We start from the raw sequence: 14,560 nt of genomic DNA, 5'->3' as shown, positions 1-14,560 counted from the left end.
GAAAAAGTCAGGTCTGCCCATTGGTAGTTGAAGTTTGGAGTTTTGGGGACTGGCTGCTCTTGAAAGCTGTTGGTCATTCCAAGAAGTTCAAGTTGAGCTTTGCTGACTTGCCATCATTCCCTAATTGGTTGTTGCTTTTCACCAGGTCATTAAAGCCTAATGAGTTGACCACTATGTATGAAAACATGGAACACTTAGCTAATTGTGCAAAGGGTGTTTTTAAAACTCTGTTGTTTTTCCCCATATTTTTATAAGTTGATCACACTGGAAATGTGTAAATCCCTTTTCTCTCCCCACCTCCTCTGCCCCAAGATGTTAAGATTTACAAGGCCTGTTAATGTGCTAGAGAGAGAAGGAGAAAGCAAAATCTATCATAATTGAAGGTTTTTTTCAACTTTATCAAGAGACAATTTCTAATCACTTTCCTAATTGTGTAGGAAGGATTTTCCCCCCTTCTTCCATATGTTCAAGGCCTCTGGACTTTACATCCCAACAGGAACCAATATGGTTTTCAGGCCATAACTAAAGTCAATCCATCACTCCATTTCCAAAGTTGACAGGGTCAAAGGTGGAGGAGAACTTTGGCAGGACTCCAAAAACATGAGCCCCCTTTGAACAGCCAGTCAATCACATCCAATCAGTCAAAAGAAACTGGATGGGTTCCTAGTTCTGAACCCTGGGATTTTCTTCTCCCCTTTCAGTGCCCACTGTGGGAGAATTAACACCACTCCAAATTCTTTACTGATTCAATCACTTTCTTTCAGTTCATTAATTCCTATTTAAAATGATACAAGACACATTTCAAGGGCCGAGTTGGGGTGGGGGCTGGTGGGCAGTATTTAGCAAAACATCACACCAAAGTAGTAGCCAAGTTTAGTCCTTCATTGTCTCTTGCAAGGCCTTCCTACAGCAGTGAGTTGGGGGCTGGAGGGAAGAAGAACTTCGATGGAATTTATTCAGGTTTGTCAGTTATCATCCTCGATATACTTTAATTTTTTGGACAACTTGAAGTTTAACAGTTACTGTTATTTCTAATTACTTTAATGCACTTGGAAAACTACCCAGAGCAGACCAGGATTTCTTCTTGTCCAAGCAAACAAAAATCAATTAGTGTCAGTTTCATTCTGTACATAGTTTTGTCTTGCCCACAATCTGTTTAAGGGCACATCTGACACTTATTCATACACGTCTGGCCCTGTAATGTTCCTGTTTAACTAAGATGTCATAGGCCTACATTTGCCTGAAATGACCATCTAGCAAAAAGAAAACCACAGAACTGAATGGAAGAGACAGTGGGCACAGGGGCCTGAACATCGGCTGGGAGGTGTGTGGGGGTTACAACAGAGCTGGCAGGAGTCTGTGTTTATAGCTTTCTTTTAAAACCCACATCGTCTTGTGTACTTTCTCCACTCCCACTCAGTGACATAAAGTTGAAATTCAGACAAGGAAGTTTTTGGAGAACTCATTTGTCTGCCATTCTCAGCCCAGACAGCAGACAGCCTACCTTCTGATGGGTCCAGTCTTCTTGCTCTCCGCCCGTGCTTCGAGTTGTTATGAACAAACATATTGTCGGAAACAGCCAGCACATGTCCATCCACATTCACCGTTGTTGACAGCACAACCTGCATATTTAAAGTAAAAAGGAGGGGGTGGATTTAGTTTCACATAAAGTAGTAAAAGTGACAGAATTCTGTTTTGCCAGACTTCCATATGGCTAATGAGGGACGGAATAGAATCTGGGGACAGGGCCATGCTCTCGGTATCTCAACAGGTGATCTGCCTCCTGTAATTATGGCAGAGTTTTATGGAAAAAGAGGCCACCCTTCGCCCATTTGTTGTCATGTATTTGTATTCAAACTATGCCCAGGTGATGAAGTGGGGAAACTGGCCATCTGCCTGTTGGCTCTAGAAACCTACGTCTCTATCAAAATACTTGGACTATCACTTCAGCTGACTTTGGAGGGGTAGTCACAACAAGGAGGTGACTGTGCGTGGGTCAGGGAGCTGAGATCTAAACACCAGCTGGGAGGTCATTTCTCCAAGCTCAAGAATGGGTTCTTGCACTTCTGCCACGTGCTAGAGTAATGCTGGGCATGGAGATGCTGCATGATGCGTTGTTTGTGGCATCCCCATCTACTAGAAAGCAGTGGCAGAGAAGCTCAGATTTTGAGTGAGAAGATAAGGTTGCTGGAATTTGGTGTTGGAAATGAAGGAAATTTAGTATCTAACCAGAGGGAAGAGAAGAGATGGGTGTGGAGTAGTGAAAGAGCATGGATTTGGAGTCAGACAGAACTAAACTCAAATTCCACAGCTGCTACTTCCTAACTTGTAACCTTGGACAAATTACTCAACCTTTTCGAATCTCCATTCTTTCCTTATCTGTAAAACATAAACAATAATGCCTATCTCAAGGGCTGAATGAGATAAAATAAGGATAAAATGAGACTGTCGATGTAAAGCATTTGGTGCAGGCCCTGCCACGTGCCAAATTAGGATGAGTTCCCATCCTAATCGCCTCACCTCTGCCTTGTTGGACCAGTCAATAGGACAGATTACAATACTCATTGAGCCGCTCCCTAGTCTAAGCTCTGGGGGAGGCTCTAGAAAGGGGAACACAGGGGCTACATAGGTACCAAAAGTTACAAGCTATGGCCCCTACTTTGAGCTTACTTTCAGGCTGGAGACACATGGCTGACACATAAAACAAGCAGCACACAGGATGGGATCAAATTGAGTTCTGTGTGTGCTGCAGATCAGGAGTGCAGGAGGTTCAAAGAGGCGGAGATCAGCCAAGGCTGGAGCAGTCAGGAAAGCGCAGCAGAAGTAAGTGGACTTGAACGTATCCAGTACCTACTTATTTGACCCAGGAAGATGAGCAATCCTAGATATGAGTCTACTTGTCGGGTATGCATGGCAATTATTTTTTTGAGAAAGGAACTTGTTATATATATATACATTCATACATATGTATAGGCTTTTTGAGGAAAGAGACTGAACAGGTGCATAATGAGGAGCTGTGTTTAAAATGACTATTCCTGGGGCCGGCCCCGTGGCAGAGTGGTTAAGTTTGCGCGCTCCACTTTGGCGGCCCAGGGTTTTGCCGGTTTGGATCGTGGGCGAGAACATGGCACCGCTCATCAGGCCATGCTGAGGCGGCGTCCCACACAGCACAACCAGAAGGACCTACAGCTAGAACATACAACTATGTACTGGGGGCTTTGGGAAGAAGAAGAAGAAAAAAAGAAGAAGAAGAAAATAAGAATGAAAAAATAAAAGACTGGCAACAGTTGTTAGCTCAGGGGCCAATCTTTAAAAAAAAAAAAAAAAGACTCTTCCTGTCTACTCCCCAATTAAATTTGCTGATATTCTACTTATAATTTTTCTGCCACTCCTTCTCTGCTTATTCAATGAAGTGGGGAAAAGTCTTGATCCTGTCCTACTTTCTAACATGAAATAAGATTCATTAGATAGGCCTTAAAAATTTTTCACTATGAATAATTTCAAACAAACAAAATAAACAGATTAGTATAATGAATTCCCCCCTTTGAGGTGAAATTTACACGTATTGAAATGCATAAATCTTAGCTGCACAATTTTGACAAATGGATACACGCAGGTAATACACACCATAACCCAATATAGGACATTTCCATCTCCCCAGAAAGTCATCTTGCGTCTCTTCTCAGTCAATCCCACCCACTGCACCCTACCAAGGCAACAGTCTTCTGATTTTTTTTACCTTAGATAGAGTTTTAGGTGGTATCTTTTAAATGCGTGTGTATATATATACACATATTTTAATATAATAGGGGTTTGAGAGAACCCCTAAAACTATGAGTCCACAAAACATTTCAACTAGCCTAGTCCATGGGCATGACAGCAACATACAAGAAGTTTTACACAGACGTAAGTGGGCTTCAGTCAATCAACCCAAAAGCATTCATTGAGCTCCTGCTACGTGTCAGGTATTATGTCAGGCCCTGGAGATTCAAAGACGACAGAATAATGTGTTCCTAGCCAGCTACGTGTCTCTCACACTTCAGTTCCTCACTTGTCAATGCACTACCGCTACAGTATTCCTGCCTCTCTATGATATCGGAACGAACTTAAAGGAACCTCAGTTGTCATTCAGAAAATTATCATCAATACAATTGCTCACAATTCAGGGATGCGGCCTGTCTAGCTCCAGGTCTTTTTGAATTGTATCTACGTTAACATGTTAAGAGTCTGGGGAAAGTTCTTCCAGAAAGCTCCCGTCATGTGGTGACCACCATCAGATGGAGACATCCATCGCTCTCTGCAAGTGTACAGAGGAATGAGTTCTTATCAGGGCCACCCCAGCAGAGCACAAGATGGCATCATAGTCAAAGGGAGAGCGAGGCTGAGTCTCCTGGTCAGGCGGTTAAGGTGAACACGAACATTGCAAGTGCCCACCTCTGTCAATGCCCCCTGAAAATAATAGGGAAGGGGGAGAGAAAGGAAGAGTGAGACCACTTTTATGACTTGTGTGTGTGAATGGACTTTCAAAGACCTAGCTGTCATCTCTGGAAAAAACCAAAAACGAGAGGGCGTTTTGGGCTTTAATTGCTAATGGGCTGTCCGCGGCACACTGAGGGGACCCTCGGCCTGCCTGAGGATTCCAGGGAAGTGAAGCACATTCTCCCTGAGACCACTTTAATTCATCCCACAAGCTCCTTGTCCTACTGTACTTTAAAGCTCCTTGTGCTTTCCTGCCGCAAAATATGGGGTTTTCTCGAGCCAGCTGATTTCTTCATTGTCCATTTGGGTGGAGTGAGACTCAGTTCCAAAGGGAACATTTCCCGAATGACATACCCTGATGGTTCAGATGCACTTCATTATTTTCTATTAACAATGGAAATAAATTTTAATCTCTTGCTGGCTAGCAATGGCCTCTCATGACAGCAAGGGAATTAACCTGAATTATTTCAGTGTCTGCAAAATTTATTACAAGATTTTAAATTATGTCCAAATGTATGTGCATGTGCGGTATATATATAGATATGAGGCAAGTTCTCATTTTTAATATCCCAAATATCTTAGACCGTGAGGTATCTAGAAGAGACTGCCAATTAAACTGAATTTGCAAAATGTAAGGGATTTAATTCACAAACTCCACCACGTGAAACTAGACGTGTTTGGTGTTGTTCTTACACGAGGAGACACATACAATATTGACTTTTACATACATTCACTCTATTTCTGGAAGGATTAACTGCATTACAGAGGTGAAGATACACTTGGTACATTCAAAGCTTCGAATTTAACTTCCTTCACTGTTTTCTGATGAACGATGACAACAATGATATTATTCTATTCAGAGAAGTTAAAGTTTCTGAATGTTTGAAGACTAAAGGAAGTGGAATGTGCATTCCAGCATCGTCTCACTCCCAGGCCTTCCCCTTCCACAAGCCAACTTCTTTCCCCTAGTGAGTATTTCCTGGGTCACGAAGGCTGACCTTTTCCATCTGGAATCAATCAGTCAACTCCTGACAACTTCCTGAAACACCTCACTCCATTTCCTGTTCTCTCCCCCTTCTCTCTTTCCCCCTGGTTTGCTTCACTCTTCAAAACTGCAGGCCACAGCAGCTTAATGTTAGAGGGTCAGACACAGTTAGACTCCAAAACACTACACAAGGACACCTTTGACCTTCAAAAATCTTTACATCTTAGCTAAACAAATCAAGGTCAACATTTCTTACCATTACCTTATTAACTATTTGTATGCATCTTTGCCAACGATCTTCTCATCATATAACCATCAATACCACTTGTTCTCCTAAGATCATAAACTGATCTGTTTTAGAAGTAGTAAATTTAGTATTGACAAAGGGTGCCATTGGGGGGGGGGGGGTACCTGAAACTAAAAATCATGAGCATTATAACAAACATTTGGACAGTATTACATACAAAAGAACTTCTATGCCTCATCAGTGTCTCCTATCACCCAAACCTGATCCTTAGGCATTTCTAAAGCTGTCAGACTCTCTTGGCACTGCCATTCTGCTGGCACAGCCCAAAAGGATGCCAATTAGGAATACAGATGTCCATAATTTGTGTGGGATGGACCCCCGGTTTTTGCTGCTGACACTGGTGACAGCTTTCATTTGTTTCTCATAGTTGGTGTATCTGTATTTTAGCTCAAGCTCCAATAAGAGAGCCTGTAGACCTGAAAACTAAGTCATCATACATTATAGCTCTCCTCAACTGATACATTTCAATTCAATACAAAAGCAACAACCAATTATATTCATGCAAATATTATTTATGATGTGGTACATTTAAGCCAAGGTTCCAAGAAAGAGAAATAGGGATCAAATGAAATTGCTTGCATTTTTTTAAGTGAAAGTAGTTTTTCACTTTTTGCAATTCCTTATTTTGCTAGTGCAGTCTCTAATTTCTGGTGAGGCCAGATCAATAAAGATAGACCAATTGGAGAGTGACGGTGCAGCTTCCATTTTGAATCATCCAGTAAAACAGCAGTTTTAGCTAATTATACAGAAATAGAAACATGAATGAAAAGTTTGTATCTCCCCTTGAAAAATACAAGTTTTAAGAACAAAATCTACAAGTGTGTTAGCAATCTGCTAAAAGTACTCAGCACAACTCATTGGCTTCCTCAAATTATATTTTTCTTCTCATTATCCAAAAGTACTCCCATGTCCTCACTCTAATAATTCATATAAAGCAGGAGCTGAGTTGTAAGAGCTCTTTCCTGCCTATAAAAGGCCACGGTGGGAATTATCCTTTAGGTGGACACATCCGTTAATCTGCCTGTACAACTAATTTTCCAACTGAGGAATTGTTTCTTTGGTATCAGAATGATAGCATGTGGCATGGAGACTTTTACCAAACCTACTTATTCCCACCCTTGGCTTATTTTTATGGCTCACTCTGAAATGTCTCTGGCTTTTTGGAACATCCCACTTTTTTTTTTTTAAATGTCTATGTTTCTCAAGACTCTAACTGTATGATTTAGTTGAGTTATGTAACTCAGAGGAATGACCAGCTTGGAGCCCACTCCCAGCCAGCCTTTCTCAGCTCATACCCGGGTGTTCCTACAAAGATCGTAAGTCTCACACAGGAGGCTAAAAGAAAAAGAGAAGTCCAAATGAAAAATGTGTGGAATGACTAAAAGATCTGCTCCTTGAAACAGACGAGAATCCCAGTGTCTCTAGTCACTGGAGAATAATTACATTAGTTAGAAACCTCCCCATACAGATCAGAGTTCTTGCTTTGAAAACACACCAAATTCTCCCACTAGTCAGACACATTTCCCCTCCACTTCAATGAGGATCATGCACCTCCCAGCTGACTGTGGGGCCTTTGGTAGTTTAATCTCAGTAAAGCTACAATATGCAGCATTTATAACACTCGGTGGAAGACTCTCTGATACCTACTTACAAACACACGTATACCAAGCTAAATAAAATGGTCTCAAAAATTCCTGTTATTTTGCCAAGTATGGAAAAAAATTCTTTATGACATTTTACATCTGGAAATGGAATTAAATTCATGATGTGCTTTTCCCTTATAACTGTTCAGTTGCTATATATGTTATTTCAGCTTTCCCCAAGCATACCTATTATGTGGGATTTTATTTTCCACCTGTGGAAGGAGGAAAGAGACACAGAGACCATTAAAGGGACAGAGAAAATCAAGACAACCTTCTGGTTGTTGTGGGCAACCAAGTGTGGAGTCCATATCAGAAGAAGAAACACCCCGTTGGTGTTTTTATGCCCTGGCGAATTCTCACAGTCAAGAAGGGGAATCTGATGAAACAGTTTTGTCTAAGCCTCCATTAATTCAACCCAGGCCAACTACAAACAAATTGGCTACTGTGAATTGTTTCTCCCTACCACTTCATTCTTGGCACACTTCATATTTTCAGACCAGATTTAAAGCCCAGATTCTTCTTGGTTACTGGACTCCAGAGTCTCCAAAATTACCTTTAAACACCTACCCCACAAGTATGGATTTTGTCATCTTTTTTTTCTTTTAAAGGAATTCCCAGAATTCTTAGCAAGCGCTGTTGTTTCATACTCCCTAAGGCTAAACTTTCTTTTCAGAGAAGTATCAAGTACCAAATGAGAGAACACAAAGTTGATTGCTTTGGGGACACATGTAGGGCATTCTGCAGTTGCTCACACCAAGGAAGGGAGGGCCGTGGCATTAATGATATAGCTCCTGCAAAGATCTTTTTTAAAAATTATTTTATTGAGGTCCTATTGGCTAATAACTTTGTGTAAATTTCAGGTGTGCATTATTATATTTCAGTTTTTGTGTAGACTGCATCGTGTTCAGAATATATTTTCTACAGTAACCAGACAGCACTGTGTTTCAATCAGTCAGAGGTACTCTTGACACTCCCAGGCACTGTGCTCCATGCAATGGAGGCTTACAGAAACAGTCACCACCTCAAGGAGCTTAGCATGTAGGTGAGGAAGCACAGCAAACACTCTACATAATCAGAAAATACTACTATAGAGTAACACATAATCGAGGACTCAGTTGTGCGGCCATTGTATACTCTAGGAATCCAAAGGTGAGAAACATTAACCTGAACTGAAGGCAGTAACAAATATTTCCATCACGGAAATGAGATTTGAGATAGACTACAAAGAGTTGAAAAACTTTTTTTATATAACTTGAGGTTACTGAAATGATTATTCTGGCACTTAAAAAAAAATTCTAATTGGCATAAGTGGAGTAGTGTGCCAAAGAGCATTTCTACTGGCATATTTTGGCAAATTTTGCTTAGGACGGATACCTTTTAGAGATTATTTTTTTAAAAACCAGTTGAATATGTTCAGAAATCAAGTGGCAATTTTTTTAAACCAGACTTTCATGTCATCAGGGAGCCCAAAGGCCATTAACCTGCTTTATAACTAAATTTCCCTTCACCCCAAAGGCCGTGGACATTTGCTCCTTCCACCTTACCTCATTTTTTCCATCGAACCCATTGCTTTTCCCATCTAAAACGTACGCCAAGCGGGATGGTTATGGTCAAGGGCAGTCTTTTACTAGCAAACATTCTGAGAGCCACAGGTGCGCCTTAACACATCTGACGCAGTTCTAAATTTGGCCAGGCCATTCTCTCCCACTGAATCCACCCTCTAGGGACCTCGGGAATCACCTGTCGTTCATCAAAAATTAGGAGCATGAAGAAGCAGTGTAAGAATCTATGCACTCTCATTGCAAAACTGAGAAAGCTTTGCTTTCCAGGAAGCTCTGCATCTGATGGTTCTGGAATGTGTTCAGGGATAGGTTTTAGGGCTCAAATGTGAGTCTCCTAAAATGTTTGAGCGTTTAGGCTTTGTTTCCACCTAACCGAAATTCGACATAGCCTTTCCCAAAAGTTATGTAGGCAACTGCCTGCTTTCACTTCTCTTCCTTTTCTCTCACAAACAGCTCAAAACACATTCCTATGTGAGTTGGTCAAAATTCTTATCACCTTGATTCTTGTTCCTATTTGAGACACCAAGAGTGAGGGAGTGGGGGTGGTAGAAGGGTCTACTGCCAGAGAAAAGCTTGAAGTGACTGACAGAAAGCCTTCCCCAAGCTTCAGCATTACACTGAGTGAAAGATCCTCAGACCCTTGGAGGTGTGCTTCTGGCTCCAGTAGATAATTACTGTTTCTTAACCTGGACTATCTGGTTTGTTTTACCACCAGATAATGGACTCACCTGTTGATCAGAGAGGCCACAAGTCAAGTGATTTTCACTATGTGCTTTAAAACCACTGCTCGGTAGCACAGCAACCTTCAAACGGTGCATGAGATCACAGAGCAGCTGGAGTAGCTCTTGAACTGAAAGATTGGAACTGAAGAAACCTGCAGGCAGCTGGAGCTGTATTAAATTTTTACCATTTGGAGTTAATTTAAACTCTTGTTTCCCTCTTCAACCGGTGTGAGAGAAACATTCAACATTTTTTATTTAAGGAAAATAGACGGTGGTGCTATTAAAAAGTTTTATATAAGAGCTGGGGGTTTAAGAATCGTACAGGTTTGTTGGCTGGATCTTGGCCCCGTTCCAAGACATGAGTAGCCCTGCCCTTTGCTCTTGCATCGTTTAGTCAAATAGACTAATGGCTAACACCCAGCTGTGTGGACTAGGTCTCTTTGTCATCTGCATTGATTCCTTATTGTTCCTGAGCATGTTGCATCCAGCATGTTGCATTAACAGGCTCTAGGCCTCTCACATTATCCAGCTACCCCGAGGATGTCAGCCAGTCCTCACATAGCCTCACTTCCTTTCTTCATTCTCATAGAGGACAGCTTTGTGTCTTCTGTCCCCTTCTCCACCACTGTGCACTTCTTCTCTCTTCCTCAGAGGTCTGACAGACCTGCTAGGTGTGTCCTCTCAAAGCGCCAACCCTCTCCCTCACCCCCTTCAAGTTCCCTCAAGATGCCCTCCTAGCAGGCCCCCCCCGGGGTGTGCGCAGATCCCTATAAGCAAACAGGAATCACCTCAGCACTGACGTCTTTCCCAACCCGGCCCTGAAATGACTTTTCTTTCCCTCTCCACACATCTTGACCTCTTATCTCTTGGGGCAAAGGATGGCAAGACCTGTATATGAATCTCGGTCTTCTCCCTAGCCTAACTGTATAAAAAAACCCAAAATGGTGATTTGGTGGACCTAATCTAAAGAGGGAATAATTTAGTGGGTGAACTTGAGATACCCAAGAGTCACTCAGAAAAGTTTAGCAAATGGCAATAAGAATCTTTATCCTAATTACAGGAAAGCTATAAGTTTGAATGAGGGAGTTAATTTAAAATGATTCTAGGGTTGGAGATGTGTCAAGGCACCTGCTACCGACTCCAGAATTACTAATGTACAAGTTGGTGCTGCCCATATGATAGAAAACACCCCAGCCCTCTATAGTGGGGTGTTTAAAATAGAGTCTTTCCGAGGCGGGGGGCTGGGGAGGAGTAGGGGGATTGGTACCCAGGCCTCTAAGCATCCCAATCTCAAGTAAACCATCTGCTCACTTCAGTGTCCTGTTACAGCTGACACTGTGGAAAACTTTGAAAACTATTCAGAAAGAGCATCCACACTTACTATTGTTTTTTTTTTTTTGAGGAAGATTAGCCCTCAGCTAACTACTGCCAGTCCTCCTCTTTTTGCTGAGGAAGCCTGGCCCTGAGCTAACATCCGTGCCCATCTTCCTCTACTTTATATGTGGGACGCCTACCACAGCATGGCGTGCCAAACGGTGCCATGTCCGCACCGGGGATCCGAACCAGCGAACCCCGGGCTGCCGAGAAGCGGAACGTGCGAACTTAACCGCTGGGCCACCGGGCCGGCCCCCACACTTGCTATTGTTATAATGGTGGGTGTCATTTAATTCCCACATTTCCTGTACTTGACCACACCACCGAGTTCCAGCAGGCAACACAGAGACAACCGGCCCCACGCTGGGCCCCTGTGCTTCCAGGCAGGTCACTTAAAGACCATAGAGAAGCAGAGCTCAGCTATGTAAATCACTCATTTATCTTATTTTCCTTATCTCCCCACTACCCCGGAAGTCCCTGAAGGGTAGGGAATTTTATCTGTTTTGTTTGCTGACGTATCTCCAGCACCTAGGATAGTACATGGCACACAGAGTTTCCTCAGTAACCTTGGTTGGGTGAATGAATAAATGAATGAGTGCATCCATGTTTTCACCGTGACTTGGAGCAGACCCAGGTAGCCTATCTAGAAGAGTGAGCTGGCAACAACAGCCCTGATCATTGTCAACATCCACTGCATTTTAGAATTTGAATGTGGGAAATGACAACATGGCTGACTCCTCCTTTTCTTGGCTTGATTTTCTTCTGGATTTTCCAACTACCTGATCTTTACCCACAAGACAGAGAAATAAAGACTGGGGTTCATTATGTCTTAACAGGCCTGTCAGCTTCAACTAGACATACATTTCTTTTCCTTTCCTTCACTGAGCTGTTAATCTGAGAGTTTTACCTAATTATTCGACTTCAAGGAAGGCAGAAGTGATTTTCTGCATTCACGGTTCATGGATTTAGATACGTTGGGGGTCCTGGAAATCTTTTGTTTTTTCCCTTCCTTCCTTTCTTTTTCTTTCTCTTTCGTAAAAATTCATTTAATAACAATTTATTGAGCTCTGTGGAGTGGCTGGCATTGTTCTAGGCATTGAGGAGAAATACAAAAATAAATAAAACATATCAATTACCCTCAATCAGCACATGGTCTATTGTATAAACAATAACTGCAAGACAATGGGCTCAATGACATAGTCAAAGCTTATGGAGAATGGTATGTTGGCACAGAAGAAGGAGCCAATAGTTCTGCCAAGAAGAGTCAGAATATGCCTTACAAAGGAGGTGACACTCAGGTGTAGTCTTGAAGCATAAGTAGAAGTCACAAGTTGGAGAGGGGTGAAGTGTTCTCAGGCAGAGGGGCGACCATGTGGAAAGCTTCCAGGTAATAGTCCATGTAGTAGAAATTAGTGAGGTGTGCCTGGTGAGTGGGGGGCATATGGAAACATTTGGAGATGGGCGTGGCAGAAGCGTTGCCGGGTGTGAAGCTATTACCAGCCAGGCCTTTTTAAATATGAGCTTTTGTTGATGGACAGTAGATATTTACAACATGTTTTAAGCAGAGGAGCGATATGTTTTAAAAGATAACTTGGCAGCCGCGCTGAGGATGGATTAGACAAGGAGTAGGGGTAGGGCTTACTGCAGTTTTCAGGAGAGAGAGATGGATTTAACAGATACTTAGGAGGAGGAAGTGACACTTTGACAATAAATAAGGAGGGCAGGAATCAGGGAGTAAGTATTGAGTTCTGTTGTGAACATGTGCTCATTCATTAGTCATCCAAGGGAAGATGCCCAGGAGGGAGGTAGAGCTGTATGTCTCCAGCTCTAAGAAGGGGGAAGTCTGAGGATATGGATCAAGGAGTCATTTGAGAATAGATGGCATTTAAAGCCAAGAGAGTAGGAAGATCATCAGGAAAAGTTCTAAGTGGAAGGTCCCCATCATAAGGGTTAAATTATATGGCGGATGCCCGTTTGGTGTTGGACGAATTTCACTTCTTTAAATCAGGAGTCCATGGAACCCTAAGAGATGTTTCAAGAGGTCTGGGGACCCCTAACATTTTAAGTAAAATTTTGTTTAAACGTAGCTTTTTGTTGGCACAGAGACTATAGCTTTTGCCAAATTCTCAAAGAGATCTGAGCCAAAAAAGGGTTAAAACCCACTGTGTTTCGATAAATATTTTATATGTCCATGATACTTAGAATTAAATTGAATTAAAGAGAAGTTTTCAGCCTGCAAAATAAGTTCTATATAATGGTTTTGTTCTCACTTGATCATTTTTGGGAAAAGAATCTAGGTTCCACCAGTGTTTTGGCGATGGGGAAAGAGGAGGGAGAGAGGCATCAGAGTTTGGTTAGATTTATGATTTGGTTAGAAATATTTCATATTTCTATTCTGTTCAGATCAAAAAACCACAAAAGAGTACTTCAGATTAAATCTATGTTTGATCATAAAACAAAAGTGGACAATTGAAATAATTACCTGTGTGGTTTAAAATGATTACCTTTGTCATTCTGAATGAGAAATACATTCCAGGAATTCCTACATTACCATGCCTTCAGATCCCTCTCCCCACCACCATGACTACCTACTCTCTCTGGTTTCGTTTCATATTTTGAACTTGATCCATGTTTCTCATTTGACCATTATAGCACATAGTCAAGTCTTCCTCCATTTTAGCCTTCTCCATGTAAGAGAGCTTTCAGTGAAGGTTATATTCTTTTTTCAAAAACTTTTTTTTTTAAAAGATTGGCATCTGAGCTAACAACTGTTGCCAATCTTCTCTTTTTTTTTTTCTTCTCTCCAAAACCCCCCAGTACCTAGTTGCATATTCTAGTTGTAGGTCCTTCTGGCTCTGCTATGTGGGACACCTCCTCAGCATGGCTTGATCAGGGGCGCTAGGTCTGCGCCCAGGATCCGAACCAGCAAAACTCGGGGCTGCCAAAGCGGAGCGTGAAACTTAACTGCTTGGCCATGGGGCTGGCCCCGAAGGTTATACTCTTAATAGAATCTGAGTACAGTATAAAAGTTGCCAATTCTTTTGTGCACCAAAGGACATTATTAAGAAAGTAAAAAAGACAACAATGGAATGAGAAAAAATATTTGCAAATCACTTATCTGATAAGGACCTAGTATCCCGAATATGTAAAGACCTCTTACAACTCAACAATAAAAAGATAAATAACCCAATCTAAAAATGGGCAAAGGATTTGAAGGAACAATTATCCAAAGAAAGCATACAACTGGCCAATAAGTACATGAAAAGGTGCTCAACATCATTAGTCATTAGGGAAAGACAAATTAAAACCACAATGAGATACCACTTCATACTCTTAGGATGACTAGAATTTTAAAAAATTAAAAAATAGAAAATAAGAAATGGTAGAGATGTGGAAAATTGGAATCCTCATACATTACTGATGAAAATGTAAAATGGTGCAGTCACTATGGAAAACAGTTTGGCAGTTCCACAAAAAGTTAAAGATAG

At 41.7% G+C, this 14,560-nt stretch overlaps 1 protein-coding gene across 1 annotated transcript in view; it reads right to left on the bottom strand.

Annotated features, from left to right (window-relative positions):
* The window catches only part of EBF2 (EBF transcription factor 2), a 187,122-nt gene that overhangs the window by 42,161 nt on the left and 130,401 nt on the right, over positions 1–14,560 (bottom strand). The window contains exon 8 of the mRNA XM_046655633.1: positions 1,505–1,622. Within this exon, the coding sequence (XP_046511589.1) occupies positions 1,505–1,622 (118 nt within the window). The remainder of the gene's footprint in view (positions 1–1,504; positions 1,623–14,560) is intronic.

This window comes from Equus quagga, chromosome 3 (assembly GCF_021613505.1).
Source record: "Equus quagga isolate Etosha38 chromosome 3, UCLA_HA_Equagga_1.0, whole genome shotgun sequence".
Taxonomy (NCBI): domain Eukaryota; kingdom Metazoa; phylum Chordata; class Mammalia; order Perissodactyla; family Equidae; genus Equus; species Equus quagga.
Note: the sequence above shows the minus strand (reverse complement) of the source record. Positions and strands in the feature narration are given on the sequence as shown.